General features: G+C 41.3%; 1 protein-coding gene across 1 annotated transcript in view; it reads left to right on the top strand.

Annotated features, from left to right (window-relative positions):
• EHD4 (EH domain containing 4) overlaps positions 1-17,433 on the top strand; it is a 68,883-nt gene that overhangs the window by 1,596 nt on the left and 49,854 nt on the right. Inside the window, exon 2 of the mRNA XM_054565553.1 lies at positions 14,799-14,975. Within this exon, the coding sequence (XP_054421528.1) occupies positions 14,799-14,975 (177 nt within the window). The remainder of the gene's footprint in view (positions 1-14,798; positions 14,976-17,433) is intronic.

Below are 17,433 nucleotides of genomic sequence, written 5' to 3' on the forward strand. Positions count from 1 at the left end.
AGAGATTTTCAGTCGGTGTGCTGTGGCACCCTGGTGTGCCACAAGAATTTTTAAAACATGCAGTACCTATGTAGTCAGGGGCACTGACCTCTTTTCCCTTAGATTGTCCAATTACAAAATTACAACAGCCAACCCAACAATAGCTGTCTGGTGTGAATGAATCAAAATTATACCTATTTTTTGTCAGACTGGCCAAAAAAGATTATGTTTTCTGCTGTGCCACAGAATTTTAGTAATTAGTTTATGTATGCCATGAGATGGAAAAGATTGAAAATCACTGCTCTAGACAGTAACTTAAATGTGAAGGAAAACTGAAGAAAATAATTTTAAAATTGCTTTTTTTGGTGCCTATTAATATGTTGAAAATAATAGTAAATATGTTACCTCAAACACTCAAAGTGAATCATAGAAATATTATGGTAACTGATACCTTGAAAGATGACAGAATACACTTAAGGCCTCAGTAATAAGTTTTTAAGTATATGGGATAATGAAGCATTATGACCAATTCATACAAGAGTAGGAGGTAGACCTTTTGAAATATACAGATAAAAAATGAGGAGGTAGCATTGTTATAATTATAGTAATCTCAGACATTAGTCGTGGCATGCTCATAGCACCCCGGGCAGTTCCCCCTGTCTGTCTTTGCCACGGGGGCTTTATTAGGCCTGTGTGATTAGGGAGCGCTTGCTGGCACTGTACGAACCTGGATGTGATGTGGCTCATGCTCTGCTCCCATAGCCTGGACAATAAGCAAGCCTGAGACAGGAGAACACAATTTACAGGAACTGAATTGACCTCTCTCTCTCTCTCTCTCTTTTTTTTTTTTTCAGTTTACTGATTCATTATACTATTTCTCACTCTTCTCTGCTTCATTATTTGGCAGGAATTTTGTAGTATAGCTAAGCATAGTTTTAAGAATTTTGAGATCTGATTCATGGAGACTTCATCCAAGTGGACCACTTCTCAGTAGGCACTGAGCCATGTGCAACCCAAGGGTAAGGGAGGAGTTATCATATCAGAAACTCACTTGCTCGTGAGACCTCCCCTGGCCTAAGTGACTTTGACATTGGGTAGCAGGCACAGAGTGGACCTGTGAACTTAGAAGGAAATCGGGGCAGACAGGAAGCTTGGTGAGGCACCAGGGACCTGAATTTCGTTTCAGACTGGTGCTAGGAGGAAGAGATTTGGTTCCTGGGAGGAAAGTCCCAATCAAAGGGCAGCTACATGCCCTGGCTGGTGTGGCTCAGTTGGTTGGAGTGTTACCAAAGGGTCTTGGGTTCGATTCCCACTTGGGGCGCATACCTAAGTGACAAGTACAGTCCCTGGTCGGGGCGCATGCAAGAGGCAACCAAATGATGTTTCTCACTCTCTCCCTCTTCATCTCTCTCTGGAATCAATAAATATATTTAAAAACAAAAGGGCAGCTACACTCTAGAGATCTATACTGTAACTGGGGAGCAGAAGGATTGGCCTAGGGTGCTGACCATCCTGGATCGTGCCTGAGGCTGGTCAGTGTCTCTTGTATGTTTGTAGCCATTGATCACTAGAAGCTCATAATTGGCTGTGGGGGTGTGTACATTATTATAGATTCTATCCATTTGGCTTTCTGCACATCCCAAGAAGTCACTGGTAACAGCCTGCACTGATACTGAGGGATACTTACCTCATTGTAAAGCCACTCAGCAAGGCCTTGGGTGTGCATTCCACACCATTTTTAATGGAACTTTACCCTTCCTTCTTTTTTTTCCCATAACTGGGAAAAACTAGGAGCCCCACTAAAACATGGTGAGCCAGGACCTTCATCAGGAGTAAGGAAATTAAGTGTGTGGCTTGTTATAACTCCTGGATTGGGGTGGATAAAGAGCCAAAGTGTCAATAAAATATGCTCACTTCCACATGGGAGACCTCTGTGAGAGACCCAAGTGCAAGGAAGAGGACAGTTGGAAGGAGAGGCTTGGTGGACTCTCCTCACATGGATCACAAAACTGGCCCAGAAAAGGACTTCATATGTGATGAAGATATTTGTCAAAGTCTCTTCGGGATAGAAGCAGAACAGCTGATAAACCTATTGTCTCACTGATGGTTTTATTTACTGTAAGCCAGAGAACATAATGAGAGGAACTGTTGGTGTTCTACCTCTGACCAGCAAGAAAGAATTGGCCAGAGAAGATAAAGAAATGAGCACAGGGAAAATGGCCATCACATCTTAGGCTCTGTAACAGGCAGGGAAGGGTAGATGTTGGGCTCAGCCAGGCTTGTGTCTAAAACCCAAGGAAAACAGATTCCAGAGATTTTCCCCAGAAAATCCCTGGGCTCAGGTGCTATGAAGGAAGACATTTCCACTGAGAGGATATGAGATTCACTGAAAATCAATTCAAACCACACAGTCACCACTTCTGATTTTTAAAAGCCCCATTTTCTCTCTTCCTTCTACACCCTGTCTATTTCTCCCAGAAAACTTTCTAAGGGAAAAAGAGGCAAGTCACTCAAGAAACTGGATAGGTTTTAAAAGGTCAGGGACCAAGGCAATTAGGCAAGAAAAAGAAATAGAAGTCATATAGATTGGAAGGAAGTAAAATTATCTGTATTCACAGAGGACATCATCTTAGAAAATCATGAAAATTTAGGAAAATCCTAAAAAAATCTTTTAAAACTCATAAATGAGTTCAGCGAAGTGTCAGGACACAAAATCACTATAGAAAATTCTCTGTATTTCTATACACTAGCAATGAACAATTTGAAAATGAAATTAAGGATACAATTCCATTTATAATAGCACCTAAAATAATAAAATACTTAGGAATAAATTTAACAAAAGTAGTGTAAAACTTACACATTTAAAACTATAAACCTTTGTTGAAAGAAATTAAAGAAAATCTTTAAAAAATTGAAAGATATCCTATGTTGATGGTTTGGAAGACTTAATATTTTTAGAATGGCAATACTACTCAAAGTGATCTATAGATTCAATACAGTCCTGATCAAAATTCCAACTTTTTTCTTTACAGAAATTGACAAGCTGATCCTAAAATTCACTTGGAAATGTGTGAGATCCAGAATAGCCAAAACAATCTTGACAAAGAGTAAAGCAGAGTTCTCATATGTACTGATTTCAAATTTATTTTAAAACTACAGTAAACAAGGGTGTGGTGCTGGCATAATGATAGACATATATATCAATTGAGTAGAAGTGAGAGTCTAAAAATAAACTCATACGTCTATGGTAAATTTGTTTTTATAAGAATTCCAAGACAATTCAATGGGGGAAAGAATATTCTTTTCAACAAATGATGATGGGACAATTAGATATCAACATTGCAAAAGGAATAGAGAATAATTGCTAATGGAGACTGGGTTTACTTTCGGGGTGATGAAAATGTAATGAAATTAGATAGTGGTATTAGTTGTATAACTTTGTGAATATACTAAAAATCACATAATTATACCCTTGGAAAGGGTGAATATTATGGTATATGAATTTTATCTCAATAAAAATATGAAACAATTCAATCTTCCAATACTAAGCATTCTATAATTTATTTAACTTTCCTAATTCTGCATTTTGTGCCAGTCAAGAAATTTCTGCAAAAAAAAAAAAAAAAAAAATCTAAAAAGGAAAGAAAAGAAATTTCTGCACCTCTGGGCAATAATTTAAAATAAAAATAAATGCCAGAAAGAAAACAAAACAAAAAAAGAAGTGGAGGCCCTGTTGGGTAGCTCAGTTGGTTAGAGCATCGTCTGATTTCCAGTCAGGGCACATCCGAGAAGCAACCAATGAATGCGTAAATAAGTGGAACAACAAACCAATGTCTCTCTCTTCCCCCTTTCTCTCTTTCTCTAAAAATCAACTTAAAAGAAAAAGTAATGGAAATAGCTCAAAAAATAGAAGAATAAAAGGAACTAAGGAGCAGACATGAGAAAAAAGAGTCACAACCACACAATCCCTATATGGCTTTTTCCCTATACATTTTTATCAATGTATAAACATTCATTCTTCACAACATTCAAGTTACTAAAATCAAGATACGATGTTTTCCTATAAAATGCTTGATAAAGTAATTAATTCTATTTTAAGACTTTAAGTATTATTTAAATGTAATGTTAATAGGGAAGAGGGGGGCCCGGGTTCTATATGCAAGGATGGAAACAAAATTTATGGATAGTATGAAGCATTAAGAAGCTGTAGTGAGTGGGCTGAGAAGGCAGAAATGCCTCTCACAACTAAAAATGCCTTTTTAGGCATGTTTAGAACAAGAAAAAGAATCAGGAAGTGATAGACCCACTGCTCAGGATTCTTGGTGTAACATGAACAGAAAGCAGAACTACTCAGCTGTTGTTTTACTTCCTCCTTTTCCCTCAAAGCAAATGATCTAGAGATGGTAGAGGGAGCCCTGCCATGTCTGAGAGGGAGTCCCACCCAAGGATGGGGCACTTTCAGGGGCCTGCACTGGCAAGGCCCAGTAAATACCTGGATAGATAGATGAGAGGGTGATATAGGGAAAACTTATAGTTGTGATCAAAGAATTGTGGCTGGTGGGCTTTTTTTTTTTTTTTTAAGAAATTAGGAAGAAATGAAAAAGTATCAGAAAATTGGAAGCAGTCAAGTGTCCCAGTTTTCAAAAAAAAAAAAAGGGGGGGGGAGAAATAGACTGTGTTTAAGAACAAAGCTCTACTTCATTTCTTTTGACTCCATTATTAAAGAGAAGTGAAGACACTCACAGGAGGCAGCCTGATTCACCCATAAAAAAGATCCCACCAGAGAAGCACTGGCTCCGTTTGGTGGGTCTTGCCCTCATTCAGGCACCAGAGCCCTTGAAAATCAGTCTCCTGTGACAAATATCATGCCTTTTGCCAACCTGAGACATTGAACTATTTAATTTTTATAGAAGAATAGACTGTATTTACAATATATAAGATCATACCTATATACCCCGTGTTCATTTATTCAAATAACATTGATTTCAGGAGTGGGCCTGGCTATCACAGAACTTAGAGTTTCATGGAGAATATGGAAAAGAATCCACAAGCCATTAGGGTTCCGGGTGACGACACTAGAAGCACAGGGTGGGATAGGGGCATAGGAAGGACCCTTCATTCAGGTTTGAAGGTTGGAAAAGTCCTCCCTGAGGATACAACCTAAAAGCTGAGCGCTGAAAAATGAGCCAGAATTAGCTGCCCAAAGGTAGACCAGGAGGTGAGGCTGAGAAAGTGTCAGTGAGAGGCCCAGGGTTCTGGGATAACCAGGAGTTATCCACCAAGATGGGACCTGAGAGGAGGAAGAGTGGAGGCATAATTGTGAGTTTAGGTTTAAACCTATATTTAAGTGATATAGAGTCCATGATGGATCAGACATATGGGTCTGGATTGGGAGGAAGAGGGGCTTGTGGAGACACTTGGGAAAAAGTCACCAGGGAGGTAGAGTCATGTCAGGGAAGGAGTGTGGCTCTGAACCATCTTAGGGATCTTATGGTTGCAAGTGACAGAAATTTAACTATGAAAAGCTTAAGTAAGAGTGGAATGTACCACTAACCAAGGAATGCAGAGGGTCTCTAGATGCTAGCAAAGCACCTTCAGATACACTTGCTATGTATGGTGAATTTCCAGGTGTATGCATTCTACCTCCTGACGATGAAAACAAGAAAAACTCAGTTCTCCAGCCTGCTTTGCAGGTAGGGAACATGGTAAAAGAGCAAATCCACCCTTTCTGGGATCACCTTATCTTCCAGTGTATTTGATTTACTCCTTTACTTTGTTTGAAATATATCCAATCACTTTCTGGAAAACACTAATGAAAGAATGCTGAAGCAGCAGCAAATGTTTCTCTTGTTGACTTCCACAGAAGTTATGTTTTGTGGTGCGACTCAAGTGAAAAGGTACACATTTTCTCATGAAATTGGTAAGACCAGGTGTGTTGGCCTCAGGCCTGGCCTGGGACCCCAAGTGGCATGGTCAGCTGAGGACTCTGTGTCTCAGCTCTGCTGCCTCCCTCATGTTGGCCGCCTCCTCAGTCAGCTGCCCCTCGTGGAGTGGGCAGGCGGCTATCTCCAATCCCAGAACCGCGCACTCTCATTCTGTCAGCTCCGTGGGAAGTAACCCCCGTAGGAAGAACAAGAATCTCTTCCCCCAACAGCTTCAGCAAAAATCTCAGGTTTAAGTCTCAGTCGTTCAACTTTGGCTCTATGCCCATCCCTGAGCCAATCCCTAGAGTCAAGAGGAATATAATCAATGCCTGGAGGGGAGTAGTCAACCCCCAAACTGTGTGGATTCATTGGGGAGAGGTGGCTCCTCAGGGTGCTGTTTTCAAAAAGAGGGATCGACTCTGGTCAGGTGAAAAAGCAGACCGCCCCCCCCGCGCCCCCCCCCCCCACAAAAGCCAGAAAAGGAGAGAAGGGGGCGTGTCAGCAACGTCAGCTGCTTCTGGGGAAAGGATTAAAATGGAACCAGTGGATTAGCCATCAGGAGCCAGGGTGACCTTGGCAAGGGCCGAGTCAGTAAGTGGTGGTGATGGAACCCAGGTGGGGGTGGGCTGAGGAATGAGTGGGAGGTGGAGCACCAAATATAGAAAACTCAGCAGCTGGGCACTGAAGGGGAGGAGTGGTGCCCTGGTCACGGACATTCCGGAGGCTTGGTTCAAGATGAGCATGAGTTAAGTGTTAGGGGAAGGGGCCACAGAGGGGCAGCAGCTGGTGCTTCAGAAACCTAAGAAGAGGCAGAACTAGGAGCAAAGATTCTGAGGAGGGCTGTGGGGGCTCCATGCAGTTTGGTGTGGCATCGGTGGCAGCAGTCAGTTCAGTGAGACAGGGCAGATTGGCCTCTTGTCCACTCATTACACCGTCTGCCTGACAAAGGGCAGCGGTGCCGAAGGATTGGGAGAAATGGGGGGGAGGGTTTTTTTTTTTAATAACAGAATTCTCTTCTATAATTCACATCTAGAAGCTTACTTCTAAAAGACATTCAATATACTTTTCAAAACCTTAGAAAATTATGACCGAGAAAGCTCTGGTTCCTGGACCTGGCCGTGGGGCAGAATCACCAGGAAGTCATCTGAACAGATTCCACGGCCTCCCAGTTGCGAATATCACTGCAAGTGAGGCTCAGAAATCCGTTTTTGTTTTTGTTTTTGTTTTTTAAAAGCACCTCTCAAAGTGATTCTTAATTAGCCTCCTCCAGGAAACATTTGGAAACCATTGAGAGATGAAGGTTCACTTGAAATCATGACAATTGAGTTATCAAGCCTGAAAAGGGTCAGCCTCAAAGGCTCACTTTGGTGGACCTTCCATGGAGTGGTCCAAGCACCATCTGTTCACATTTTTACCTAGATAAAGACATAAAAACCATGCTTACAAAACTGGGTTATGCGATAAATGCAATTTAATAAACAGCCTTTTTCGCTTACTACAATATGACAAACTTTCTTGTGTCATTGAGTAATCTTCAAAAACAACTTCAATGAGTGCATCATTCTATTGTACAGCTTGGCACATTGTTTCTATTATATGCTTTTATGTACATTCTTGGCTATAAATCTTTGTATTTCCAAGTTTTTTTAGAATAGCAGTCTGGGCATGAATTTCTACATCAAAAGGTATAAGTATTTTTCAAGAAAAAAAATATATATATATACCCCCTCACCCAAGGATATATTTATTGATTTTAGAGAGAAAAGAAATTGGAGAGGGAGAGAGAGAGAAAAGAGAAACAACAATGTGAGAGAAAAACATTGATTGGTTGCCTCTGCATGCACCTGGAATTGGGGATCAAACCTGCAACTTTTTGGTGTACTGGACAATGCTCCAACTAACTGAGCCACCCAGCCAGGACAAAATCAATGTATTTCTGATTTTATAATACATATGTATACATATTTCTTTTCAGAAAAATTATTCCAAATTAGCCTCCCACTAGGGGAACCTAGTAAAACTAAGTTATTACTATTAAAAAACAAATATGATAGGAAAAAAATTCTTCTAATTTGATTTTTTTGCTCGTAAAGTTGTAAACTGTATGGTCACCATCTGTATTTATTTGTGAATAGTCTGTGAACTTTGCCCAGTTTTCATTTGAGTATTCTTTATCTTGCAGATGTTTAAATATTTTGCTCAATCATGGCTATCAACCCATTGTCATAATTATTATGTTTTTAGTTTGACTTTGCCTTTTTAATGTTTTATGATAATTTTGACATGCAAATATACTTAACATTTGTGGTCAAGTCTAACACATTTTTGCTCTTGTTTTTACTTTTCTATTGAATTTATGGGGTGACACTGGTTAATAAAATTGTAGAGGTTTCAGGTGTACAACTCTATAATACATCATCTGTATATTGTATTTTGTGTTCACCACCTCAAGTCAAGTCTCCTTCCACTTTCTTCCTCTTTTATGAAGTTTTTTATCGCTCTTCTGCATAGAAAATCCTTGATTACCCTATAGGCTTTTAAAAATATTTAACTCTTTAATCCTCTTGGAAGTAAAATCTGTTTCAAAGGTATTCATTTTTTTGGTTTTTAATTAAATATTTAACAATATTTATTGAATAATCCTACCTTTTCCCAAGTCACATGAGTTCTCTTCCAATGCTAACTTATTAAATATTGGAATCTTTGGGGACCTTTCTCTTGCATCTTACTGTTCTGTTGGTAGATTCTTATAACCACCCTGTACTGTCTTAAGTCACTTTCAATGTTTTAAATAACTTTATTATCATTCTAAAACATTATTTAGTAAATGGCAGCACAGACTCTTTTGATCTTATTTCTCTTTGTTTTCCAAATACTATCAATCATCATTTCCTGTTATTCCTTCAGAGGAACTTTAAAATTACTTCATTAGATTCTTCCCAGAAATTCCCATCGGGATCTGTTTGTATTGGAACTGCATTACATCTTGCCACTTGCTCTTCCCAAGCAGGAACTCAGCAATGCTTTTACTCAGACCTTCTTTTATATCTCAGAGGAGTGGTTGATTTACTCGTACAAGTTGTAAATCCTCATATCAATGTTGTTCTTAGGTATTTTGTATTCTGTTGCTTTGTGAATCAGGTTTTTTCCTTTATATTTTTCTAGATGGGTATCGCTCGAATGTTAAGATAGCTACTGATCTTTTTGCATTTTCATTTTGTATATGTTCATTTAATTCAAGTTATTTTGACAGCTATTCATTAAATTCTCTTGGGTTTTCTAGATAGGCAGGTATATCAGTTACCTTCGTGATTGTTTCCTCTCCTGTTTCATATTTTATTTTATTGGGAAGTGAGTGTTCATATCAAGCTTCTAATTTTAATAACAATGCCTTGGTTATTTCATTTTAAGATACGATGTTTGCTATTGGTTTAATGTTTTACAAATTAATCACATTAAGAAATTATTTTTCCATTGCTAATTTTAAAATAATCTTATTTGAAAAAATTAGGATAGATGTTGAGTTTTATTAAATGCCTCTTTACTTTCCCCTTTAACCTGTGTTCTGTGGAATGCAGTCCTGGGAGATTGTAAACAGGTGTTCAAAGGTGTTCTCTAGTCAAGTAACTTTGGGAAATGCTGTGTTCTATAGCCTCCTCATGAAGCTTACAGTACTCCCAGATCAACCTAAAGTCTATTATAAGATTCATAAATTACAAATCATAACATAGAAAACACTTAATAGATTTTGATTATATGAGCAAAGGAATGGATGACAGGAAAAATAAACAAGGTTGTAAGAAATTGGAAAGCATGTTGCCTTTGAGTCCAGTAAACTTCCTTTTCTATTCTTGTTTTTCCTTTCCCATTCTTCCACCCTCCTTCCAGAACAGCATGGAAGGCGGAGGAGAGCAGCTACAGGGAACATCAGAGTTTAGACATCTTCAAGCACATCTCAGCCCCGTGTGGTTTACATTCCATTCATAGCGGGAGAAATAGAGATGCGAAAGGCTTTACCCAGCAAATTTCCAGTTTTTTGGTCCAAACAGGTTAATAATGTTCCCTTAGTAGGGCAGCAGTTTCAAATGTAATATATTCTAAATAAACATTCCTGGTAATAATATGTCAATGTTTCAACTAAGGGAAAAACAAAAATAAAAGGTTTCACATTTAAAGAAGACCTACTTTTAAAATGGAAGTAAAGCTCATTCTGACTTACTGTTTCAATAACTCAAAGAATATTAAAATTTTAAAGTAGATGAAATATTTGTTCAAGAATATTTATCTCAGCTTTGTTTATAATGGTAAGAAATGGGAAGCTATTAAATGCCCAACAGTTAGGAAATGGTGAACTAAATTGATACATATTCACTTTAGAACAGTATGCAGCCATTAAAAAATTGTTTACAAAGAATTTTTAATGGTATAGGGAAAAACTAAGGATGAAAATATAGATACAAAATTATTTAAGCACTTTGATCCCTATTCATTAAAAAATATATTTGCAGAAAAATGGATAGAAATATTTGAAAATGTTAAAAGTGGTCATTATCTTGTACTAATGTGGTCTTGTGCAAGCTACTTCCCATAAGCAAAGTTATCTCTAAGCTGAGGATACGAATACCTGCTCCAACAACAGTGAGGGTGAAGTGATAAAATGTGTGAAAGGCCTTATAAACTGTACAACATGGTTTCTTAATAATCTGTTGTTTGGTGGTGTCTAGAAGTAGAGTTGTTGGTTGCACTAACTTACATATTCTGGATCATTTTATAAGACGTTTGTGATAGTAAACGTTTGGTTCTCCTCCTATTTCCATTTCTTGGTATTAAACATGAGGATAAACAAAGGGAACTGCTTTAAAAACATCATTTCCAGCCCTGGCTGGGTGGTTCAGTTGGTTAAGTGTCCTCCCATACGCCAAAAGGTTGCAGGTTCCATCCCTGGTCAGGGTGCATATGGGAGACAACCAATTGATGTTTCTCTCTCTCTCATTCCCCCCTCCCTCTCTCCCTCTTTGCCTTCCTCTCTCTCTAAAATCAATAAATATATCCTTGGGTGAGGATTGAAAGAAACAAAACAAAATATCATTTCCAGGTTTCCGAAAAATTGGAGTCGAAGGACTAACCCGTTCTATTCATTCTCTCTCCTAGTGAAACAGGGGGTCAAGTATTAGCAATAAACACATGTAACACTCTCTAACACATATTACAAACTGAAGTTATTTAAACTTATAGCCACGTGTTTAAAAATAAGAAAATAAAACTGCTTCACCACTGAACTCAAAAGTACTGTATTTCTTTCACATCTATATGGTTTAAAACCTTGTTTATACCCAAAGGAATAAAATGATTATTGGGGTTAGTTTAATGCACTTAAAAAAAAATATTCCAGGCCATATCAATGAATTGAACCTGCAAAGCCTAAGCACAGATGCCAGTGTCTGCACAACCTTTTTTTAAAATTTTCATTTATCATTACACAAGCTATTTCTCTGGATTGTGGCTTGAGAATTTTAAATTAATGCTCATAGTACACCCCAAATATATGTGCCATGTTACTTTTTAGAGTGCTTGCTTAATTACTGAATACTAGTAACCAGCCTTATATTTGTATATTTGTTGTGATTCATAGAATGTGTTCTGTAAGCCCTCCTATTGCAGACTGACTGAGCCTCTCAAGCTCTGATTTAGGGTAGGGGTAGTGTTCTCAAAGGACTAGTAAGAAATCTTATGTTCTAATTCACAAGTCCCCAACCTTTTTGGCACCAGGAACCGATTTCATGGAAGACAGTTTTCCCACGGATTAGGGTGGAGTTGGGGGAGACAGGAGGCAGAGCTCAGGTGATAATGTGAGTGGTGTCCACAGACAGAAGGGAGGGAGGTTGGGAACCCCTGTTATAATTAACCACTTAATCTATTTGAGACATAGTTTTCTCATCTTAAAATGGGGATAAAAATAGTACTTACCCCATAAGGTACTTGGGATGGAATAAGTTGAAGAATGCATACTCAGGGGAGACAAAATTTGCAGCTGGAATTTTGGAATAATGTGCCTCTTATAGTTTGATTATTCATTTGTATTTTAGTCATTCTAAAGCCCATCTTTGAGAAAATGGTGCCTGGGTATGTTGAGGGACTTTTCATCTCTTGAAGATTTTTTCTTGTCACAATCACATTTTTTTTTCTATGAAGTTAAAAAATAATTCTAGCCTAAGCAGTGGAAGAAAAAAGACACTGTCCACATATACCCTTGCATGAAAGCAGTTCCTTGGGCCTCAGCTGAACCTGGCAGCCAGTGTGCCCAGGAGCTGTTTGGATGAGGCTGAACCATGGCCTTCAGCAGACAGGCAAAGAGTTGCCGGGTCTCCTGTTCCCCCACCACCTCCTCCTCCCAGCTGCTTGGAATCCAAATGTCTGTCCCTTTTTACATTGATGGTTTGGCTCGAGTTCTGGGAGCAATCACCGCTGGAATTGGCAGTCTCTTTGAGAACACAGGAAAAGGAGAACAAGGTGGAGCCAGGGACAAAACCCAGTCTAACGCACAGGATGCCTGTGTAGGGGGCCAGCAGCTCTGAACCGTGGTGGGCTCTTTTCCGTAGGCTTCCTGTGGCCTCTTGTTCCTTTGAATTCTTGTTATCACAGATAACACCTCAAAGTCCTTAGAACTCATGGCTCTGAGAAAGCTTCTGAGGTGTCAAAAAAATAACACAGTTGATTAGCTCGTGTGTGGGCTGTGTGGGTAATGGTTTTTGTACATCACACGTCAGGATCTGCTCAGACTCTTTCTTTCAAGGTTGCTGCTTTTGAACCTCATTTTACCTCATTCTCACTTGGCTCGTGTCAGATCCTCTGTCTCACTGCATGTGACATGCGCATGCTTGCCCAGCAGTGTGATATAAGAGTATCTGAGTTTCACTGTCACCCATTGTGAAAACTCTTCTGGGCAATCAGCTGAGCATGTCATATATTAACTCATGTATCTGACAGGGACCAGATAGATACTACTGAGGGGACCAGAAGCTGGGGATGTGTGGGACCCCAAGGCTGTGGGGCTGAGCCTAGAGCCAAAGCCTCGACGTGGGAGGGAAGAGCTCCAGGCTCCAGTCCTGCAGGGCCAGAGGCAGGTTTGACCAGCAACAAGTCACGTTCCTGCCCTCATCCCCAGTCTCTTCACATGTACAGACATGGGGTTGAACCAAATGATTCCAAACAGGCTTCGAGGCTTTAAAGTTCTGAGTGTGGAATGTGCCCTGCAGGAAATGACAGCCTATCAGAAGAGAGGAAATAGGCCCACCAATAACACCAATACTAAGTATTTTATGAAGATTTCACAAGAGAAGCTGAGGCAGGGGGTGTCCAAAAAAGGAAAAAAAGGAAGAAAGAAAGGTCCCTGATGGAGGCAAGGTAGTAGAAATCGTGAGACATGATTCCCCACCAGACAGGGGAAATGAAGTGAGGGAAGATGGAGGTAGGATTTTCGGGCCTAGAAGAGGCTGATCAAAATGGGAAGAGCCCTGGCAGGGTGGTTCAGTTGTCCTGTAACCAAAAGGTTGAGGGTTCGATTCCTGGTCAGGGGACATACCTCCTCCCTCTCTGAAATCAGGAAACATATCCTCAGGTGAGAATTTTAAAAAAGAAAAGAAAAAGGGAAGGAAAGGAAAGGTCCATTGTAGGGGAGGAACAAGAGCCCAGACTGCAAGGGGTGGTTTGTGAGGGTCCCTGAAAGAAAGTTATCTGGGAAGGACTGAGCCATTAGAGTGGTACTTGGGAGGAAGAATCTGATCTTCAAGGACAAATAGGGGAAAGGGAGGCTAGGAGGCCACTGGAAAGTATGGAGTGACCAGGACATAGCCAGTCCTATGCCCTGTATCGCATCATTCGGTCTCCTCAGCCCACTTAATGAGAATCCTGAAGGACATTTGCTAGGGCCACTGTGTACAATTGTGCAGGTTAAACTACATGAGGACCCCTGGGCAAAGGGGCATGTGGGGGGTAAAATCCAGCTGGAGTCCTCCTTGCTAAGCTGTGAATCCTGGCACAAGGTGTCCTGCCTAGCAAAAGGACACCCTTTTCCACTTTGCACAAAGGGCTAGTGATGGCCCTGGTGATATCTAGCCTGGGCCCCACTCCTTCACCTCCATCTTCCATGGCAGCCTCTGTTGCTACTGAATTATTTGTAAATTGTCTTCCGTGGCTACAGCCTCCAGCAGCCCAAGGGAGCTATAAAGGCACAGGGAGGATGTGCCAGCTTCATAGACTGTGAGTGACAAGGAAGGAGATTGTTCATTATTTCATTCACGACATTAAGTGCCCTCAGCGGGCAGGCACAGTGGTGGGTGCTGGGTGCTGGGGAGATGCATCTGCCACAGACATGGGCCCACCTCCAAGGAACAACAAGCAAAAAAGCATCTTATCCATGGTGGGCACCAGGGTCGTCACAGGCACAGAGGGTCCGGGGCCCACAGAGGAGGTGTCCCCAACATGCTTGAGGGACAGGGACACTTTCCTAAAGGAAGTGGGCCTGAGCGGGGTCTTCCAGGATACATAGGAGCCGACTGGGTACACTTCTCTGGGGCGGTGTCTGTTGCACCCATGGAACTGTGAATGAGAATTTCTGTGCTGAGCAAAGACCACTTTTAGAAGGAGACCCAGCCAGTCTGCAAGACGTCTGACCTTATTCACTAGGCTTCTTACACTGGGGGGAAAAACAGGTCGGTAGATGTTAAGCTTTGAAAAATTACTATTAGCAAAAGAGTAAATCATTCTCCTTTTATTGGGGGGAGGAGTATATTTCTAGATTTTTAAATGATTTTGTTAAAGATTGGTAAACCCAGGAAGCATTCTGACCTTTTGCGTTGTGACAACATGTTGTTTCTTTTCGTCCCTGCTGCCCAGGTACTTACTGGAGCAAGATTTTCCTGGCATGAGGATTGGTCCAGAGCCCACCACTGATTCCTTCATCGCTGTGATGTATGGGGAGACCGAGGGCAGCACCCCAGGGAATGCTTTGGTCGTGGACCCCAAAAAGCCGTTTCGAAAACTTAGTCGCTTTGGAAATGCTTTCCTAAATCGGTAAGGACTAGCAAACTGCCATCTTTGGTCAGGTTATTTAAAACTTTTCTTTGAATTCTTGCCGATTACATGTAAAGGTTCAGAAACAGAACAGAGCATGTCTGTTCTAGAAGAGAGCCGTTATACAGAACATGCTTGTGGTATTCAAATATTTGAAAGATTTTCATAGGAAATGATCATTTACATCTATTCTGGGTGGCTTCAGAAGGTAGAGCTAAGGCCCTGGATTGGACATTGTAAGGCCACACAGTATAAGGAATACATTTCTAGTGGTTTGAGCTGCACAGAAATGGTTTATGTTGCATTGTGAAGTGCGAGCTCCCCATCGCTGGCAGTGTTAAGTTGTGGCTGGATGCTACCGCTCAGGCATAGTGTGCCAGGGCCTCCTGTGCACAGCTTAGCTCAAAGGACCCCTGAGGTACACCTGACCCCCAGATTTAGTCTGTTGGTTTTTGCAGGACAGGTCACCTCACCTCCCTGGCTGTCCCTTAGGCTTCTCGCCCCCATGCTTTGAGCTGCCTCTTTTTTATTAGAGCAGAGCAGGGTAAACAGAGCCAAAGCAACACACAAAAAAGTTAGTGTTCGTACATGGGCATTATTTTATGGATGTGAAGTTGTAAGGTAGCTGAAGTCATGTCTTCATTGGAGATTCATTTCATTTGTGCTACCCCGTAACCTTTCACCATTGAAGCGGGAGTGGGGGGCTGGGGAGGGGGTGGTGAGGGCAGAGAGAAAACCAGGAAGTTCTCCCAGATGCAGCTCCGCCCTTTCACATATGATCTGGTCTTTCTTCCCTCCCCCTCCCCTTCTTTCCCACTCCTAGCCTTTTATTTAAAATACACTTCTTTTTCTTGTCCTGTTGTTCCCTTCTCCCCTCATCCCCTCTCTTATGAGTTTATTGGTTTAGACTGGCTGGTGTAAGGGCATGGGCTGTGGGAGGTTCAGGGACAGGTTGGGGTCATCTAAATCCCTGTAGGGAGAGATGGGACTAGAGCTGAAAAGAGACTTGAACTCCCATTTCTCCTTTTTAGATTTTTTTTTTTTAAATAAGAGTGTATCCTCCCAGCTAACTGCTGTCCTCCCAGAGGCTAAGGCATCTCATTGCGCAATTCCAGGGGGCACCGTTTACAAGGACTGTGGAATGAACGATGTGCCCGGGTGCTGTGTGGTGGCTCTGCTCACAGGGGCCCAGCCAACCTCCACAGGCGCCTTCTGTGAAACCCTGAGCTCTCTTGGGATCCATATTCTCTTGTTAGGGCATTTTTAGGCTCCCATTGCAGATCACAGAAAGCATGCCAGTGGCAAGGAGGGAGCATGGCAGTGGGATAAATGGAAAGGTGCTGATGATACAGATGGAGCCACAGAGAAATTTCATTTTGTTGCTGACAGCGATTTGCAGTTTCTTCCTCAACTCCTGAGCACTGTTGGTTGGCAGCAGAGCATCTCCTTGTGGGAGAAATAAGGGTGTTCCCCTGGTAGAGGAACAACAGAGTCTCAGGAAGGAGTGGGAAAGAGTGACCCACACTGGAGGGGAAGTAGGACCAGAAGCTCCGCCATCGGGGCCTCCCAGGAAGCTATGGTCACGGGGCAAGCAGTAGCCAGGCTTCCTGTCCCAAGACTGGCCCTGAAAGGAAGTGCAGGGCACAGCACCCTTCTCCGTGGAAGGCTGCCTGGAGTCCTGTGGTTTTGTTCGCACTGCCCTTAGACTTACTCTCTTTTTGCCTGACAAAGCCTTAAAAAAGAAATGAGCTATAACTTTCTTCAAGTTCCCATTTTGTGAAGTCCATATTCACATGGGACAAACCAGAAGAGTGGCTTTTAGTTTGTTTAATTTTGACAGGTGATTTACTTTCCCAAGAGGATATTTTTTTTTTTCAGATCCCAAACATTTAGCAGATGAGGATGAAAACAAAGCATTTAGGAAAGATTTTGAATGGCAAAGTTCATTATCTCAGGATTGAAAACTTTCTGAAAACCCATGCATTATATAATCAAGTGTTGTTAATTGAATTCAGAATACATAGAAAAAATAATAGCAAGTAATTATATGGCATTTACTGTATCAGATATTCTTCTAACTGTATATTAGCTCTAAATCCTCACAAAAACCCTGTGACTAGGTGCTGATATTATCCGCAGCACAGGAGGAATTGCTGCATAGAGAGGTTGATTTAACTTCCACAGGGTCACCCAACTGGGTGGCAGCGCTAGGATTGGAACCCAGGCCATCTGGCTCAGAGTCCTGCTGGTGACCGCTGTACTGAGCTGCCCAACAATATAATGTTTAGACTAAGAATCATTGCCTTCTTCCCCCCATCTGACTTGTAAGGCCGTCTTTAATATAGCCCACCGACAATGACAAAAACACTGCTGTTTCACCCCAGCACTTATATAGAGTCAGTTAGTGTCGGGCGCGCAAATGTGTGGATGTAATTTTAGCATCCCTGTGGGAATATCA

Source organism: Pteronotus mesoamericanus, unplaced genomic scaffold, assembly GCF_021234165.1.
Source record: "Pteronotus mesoamericanus isolate MK-2021 breed Mesoamerican mustached bat unplaced genomic scaffold, CSHL_Meso_final contig_164, whole genome shotgun sequence".
NCBI lineage: Eukaryota > Metazoa > Chordata > Mammalia > Chiroptera > Mormoopidae > Pteronotus > Pteronotus mesoamericanus.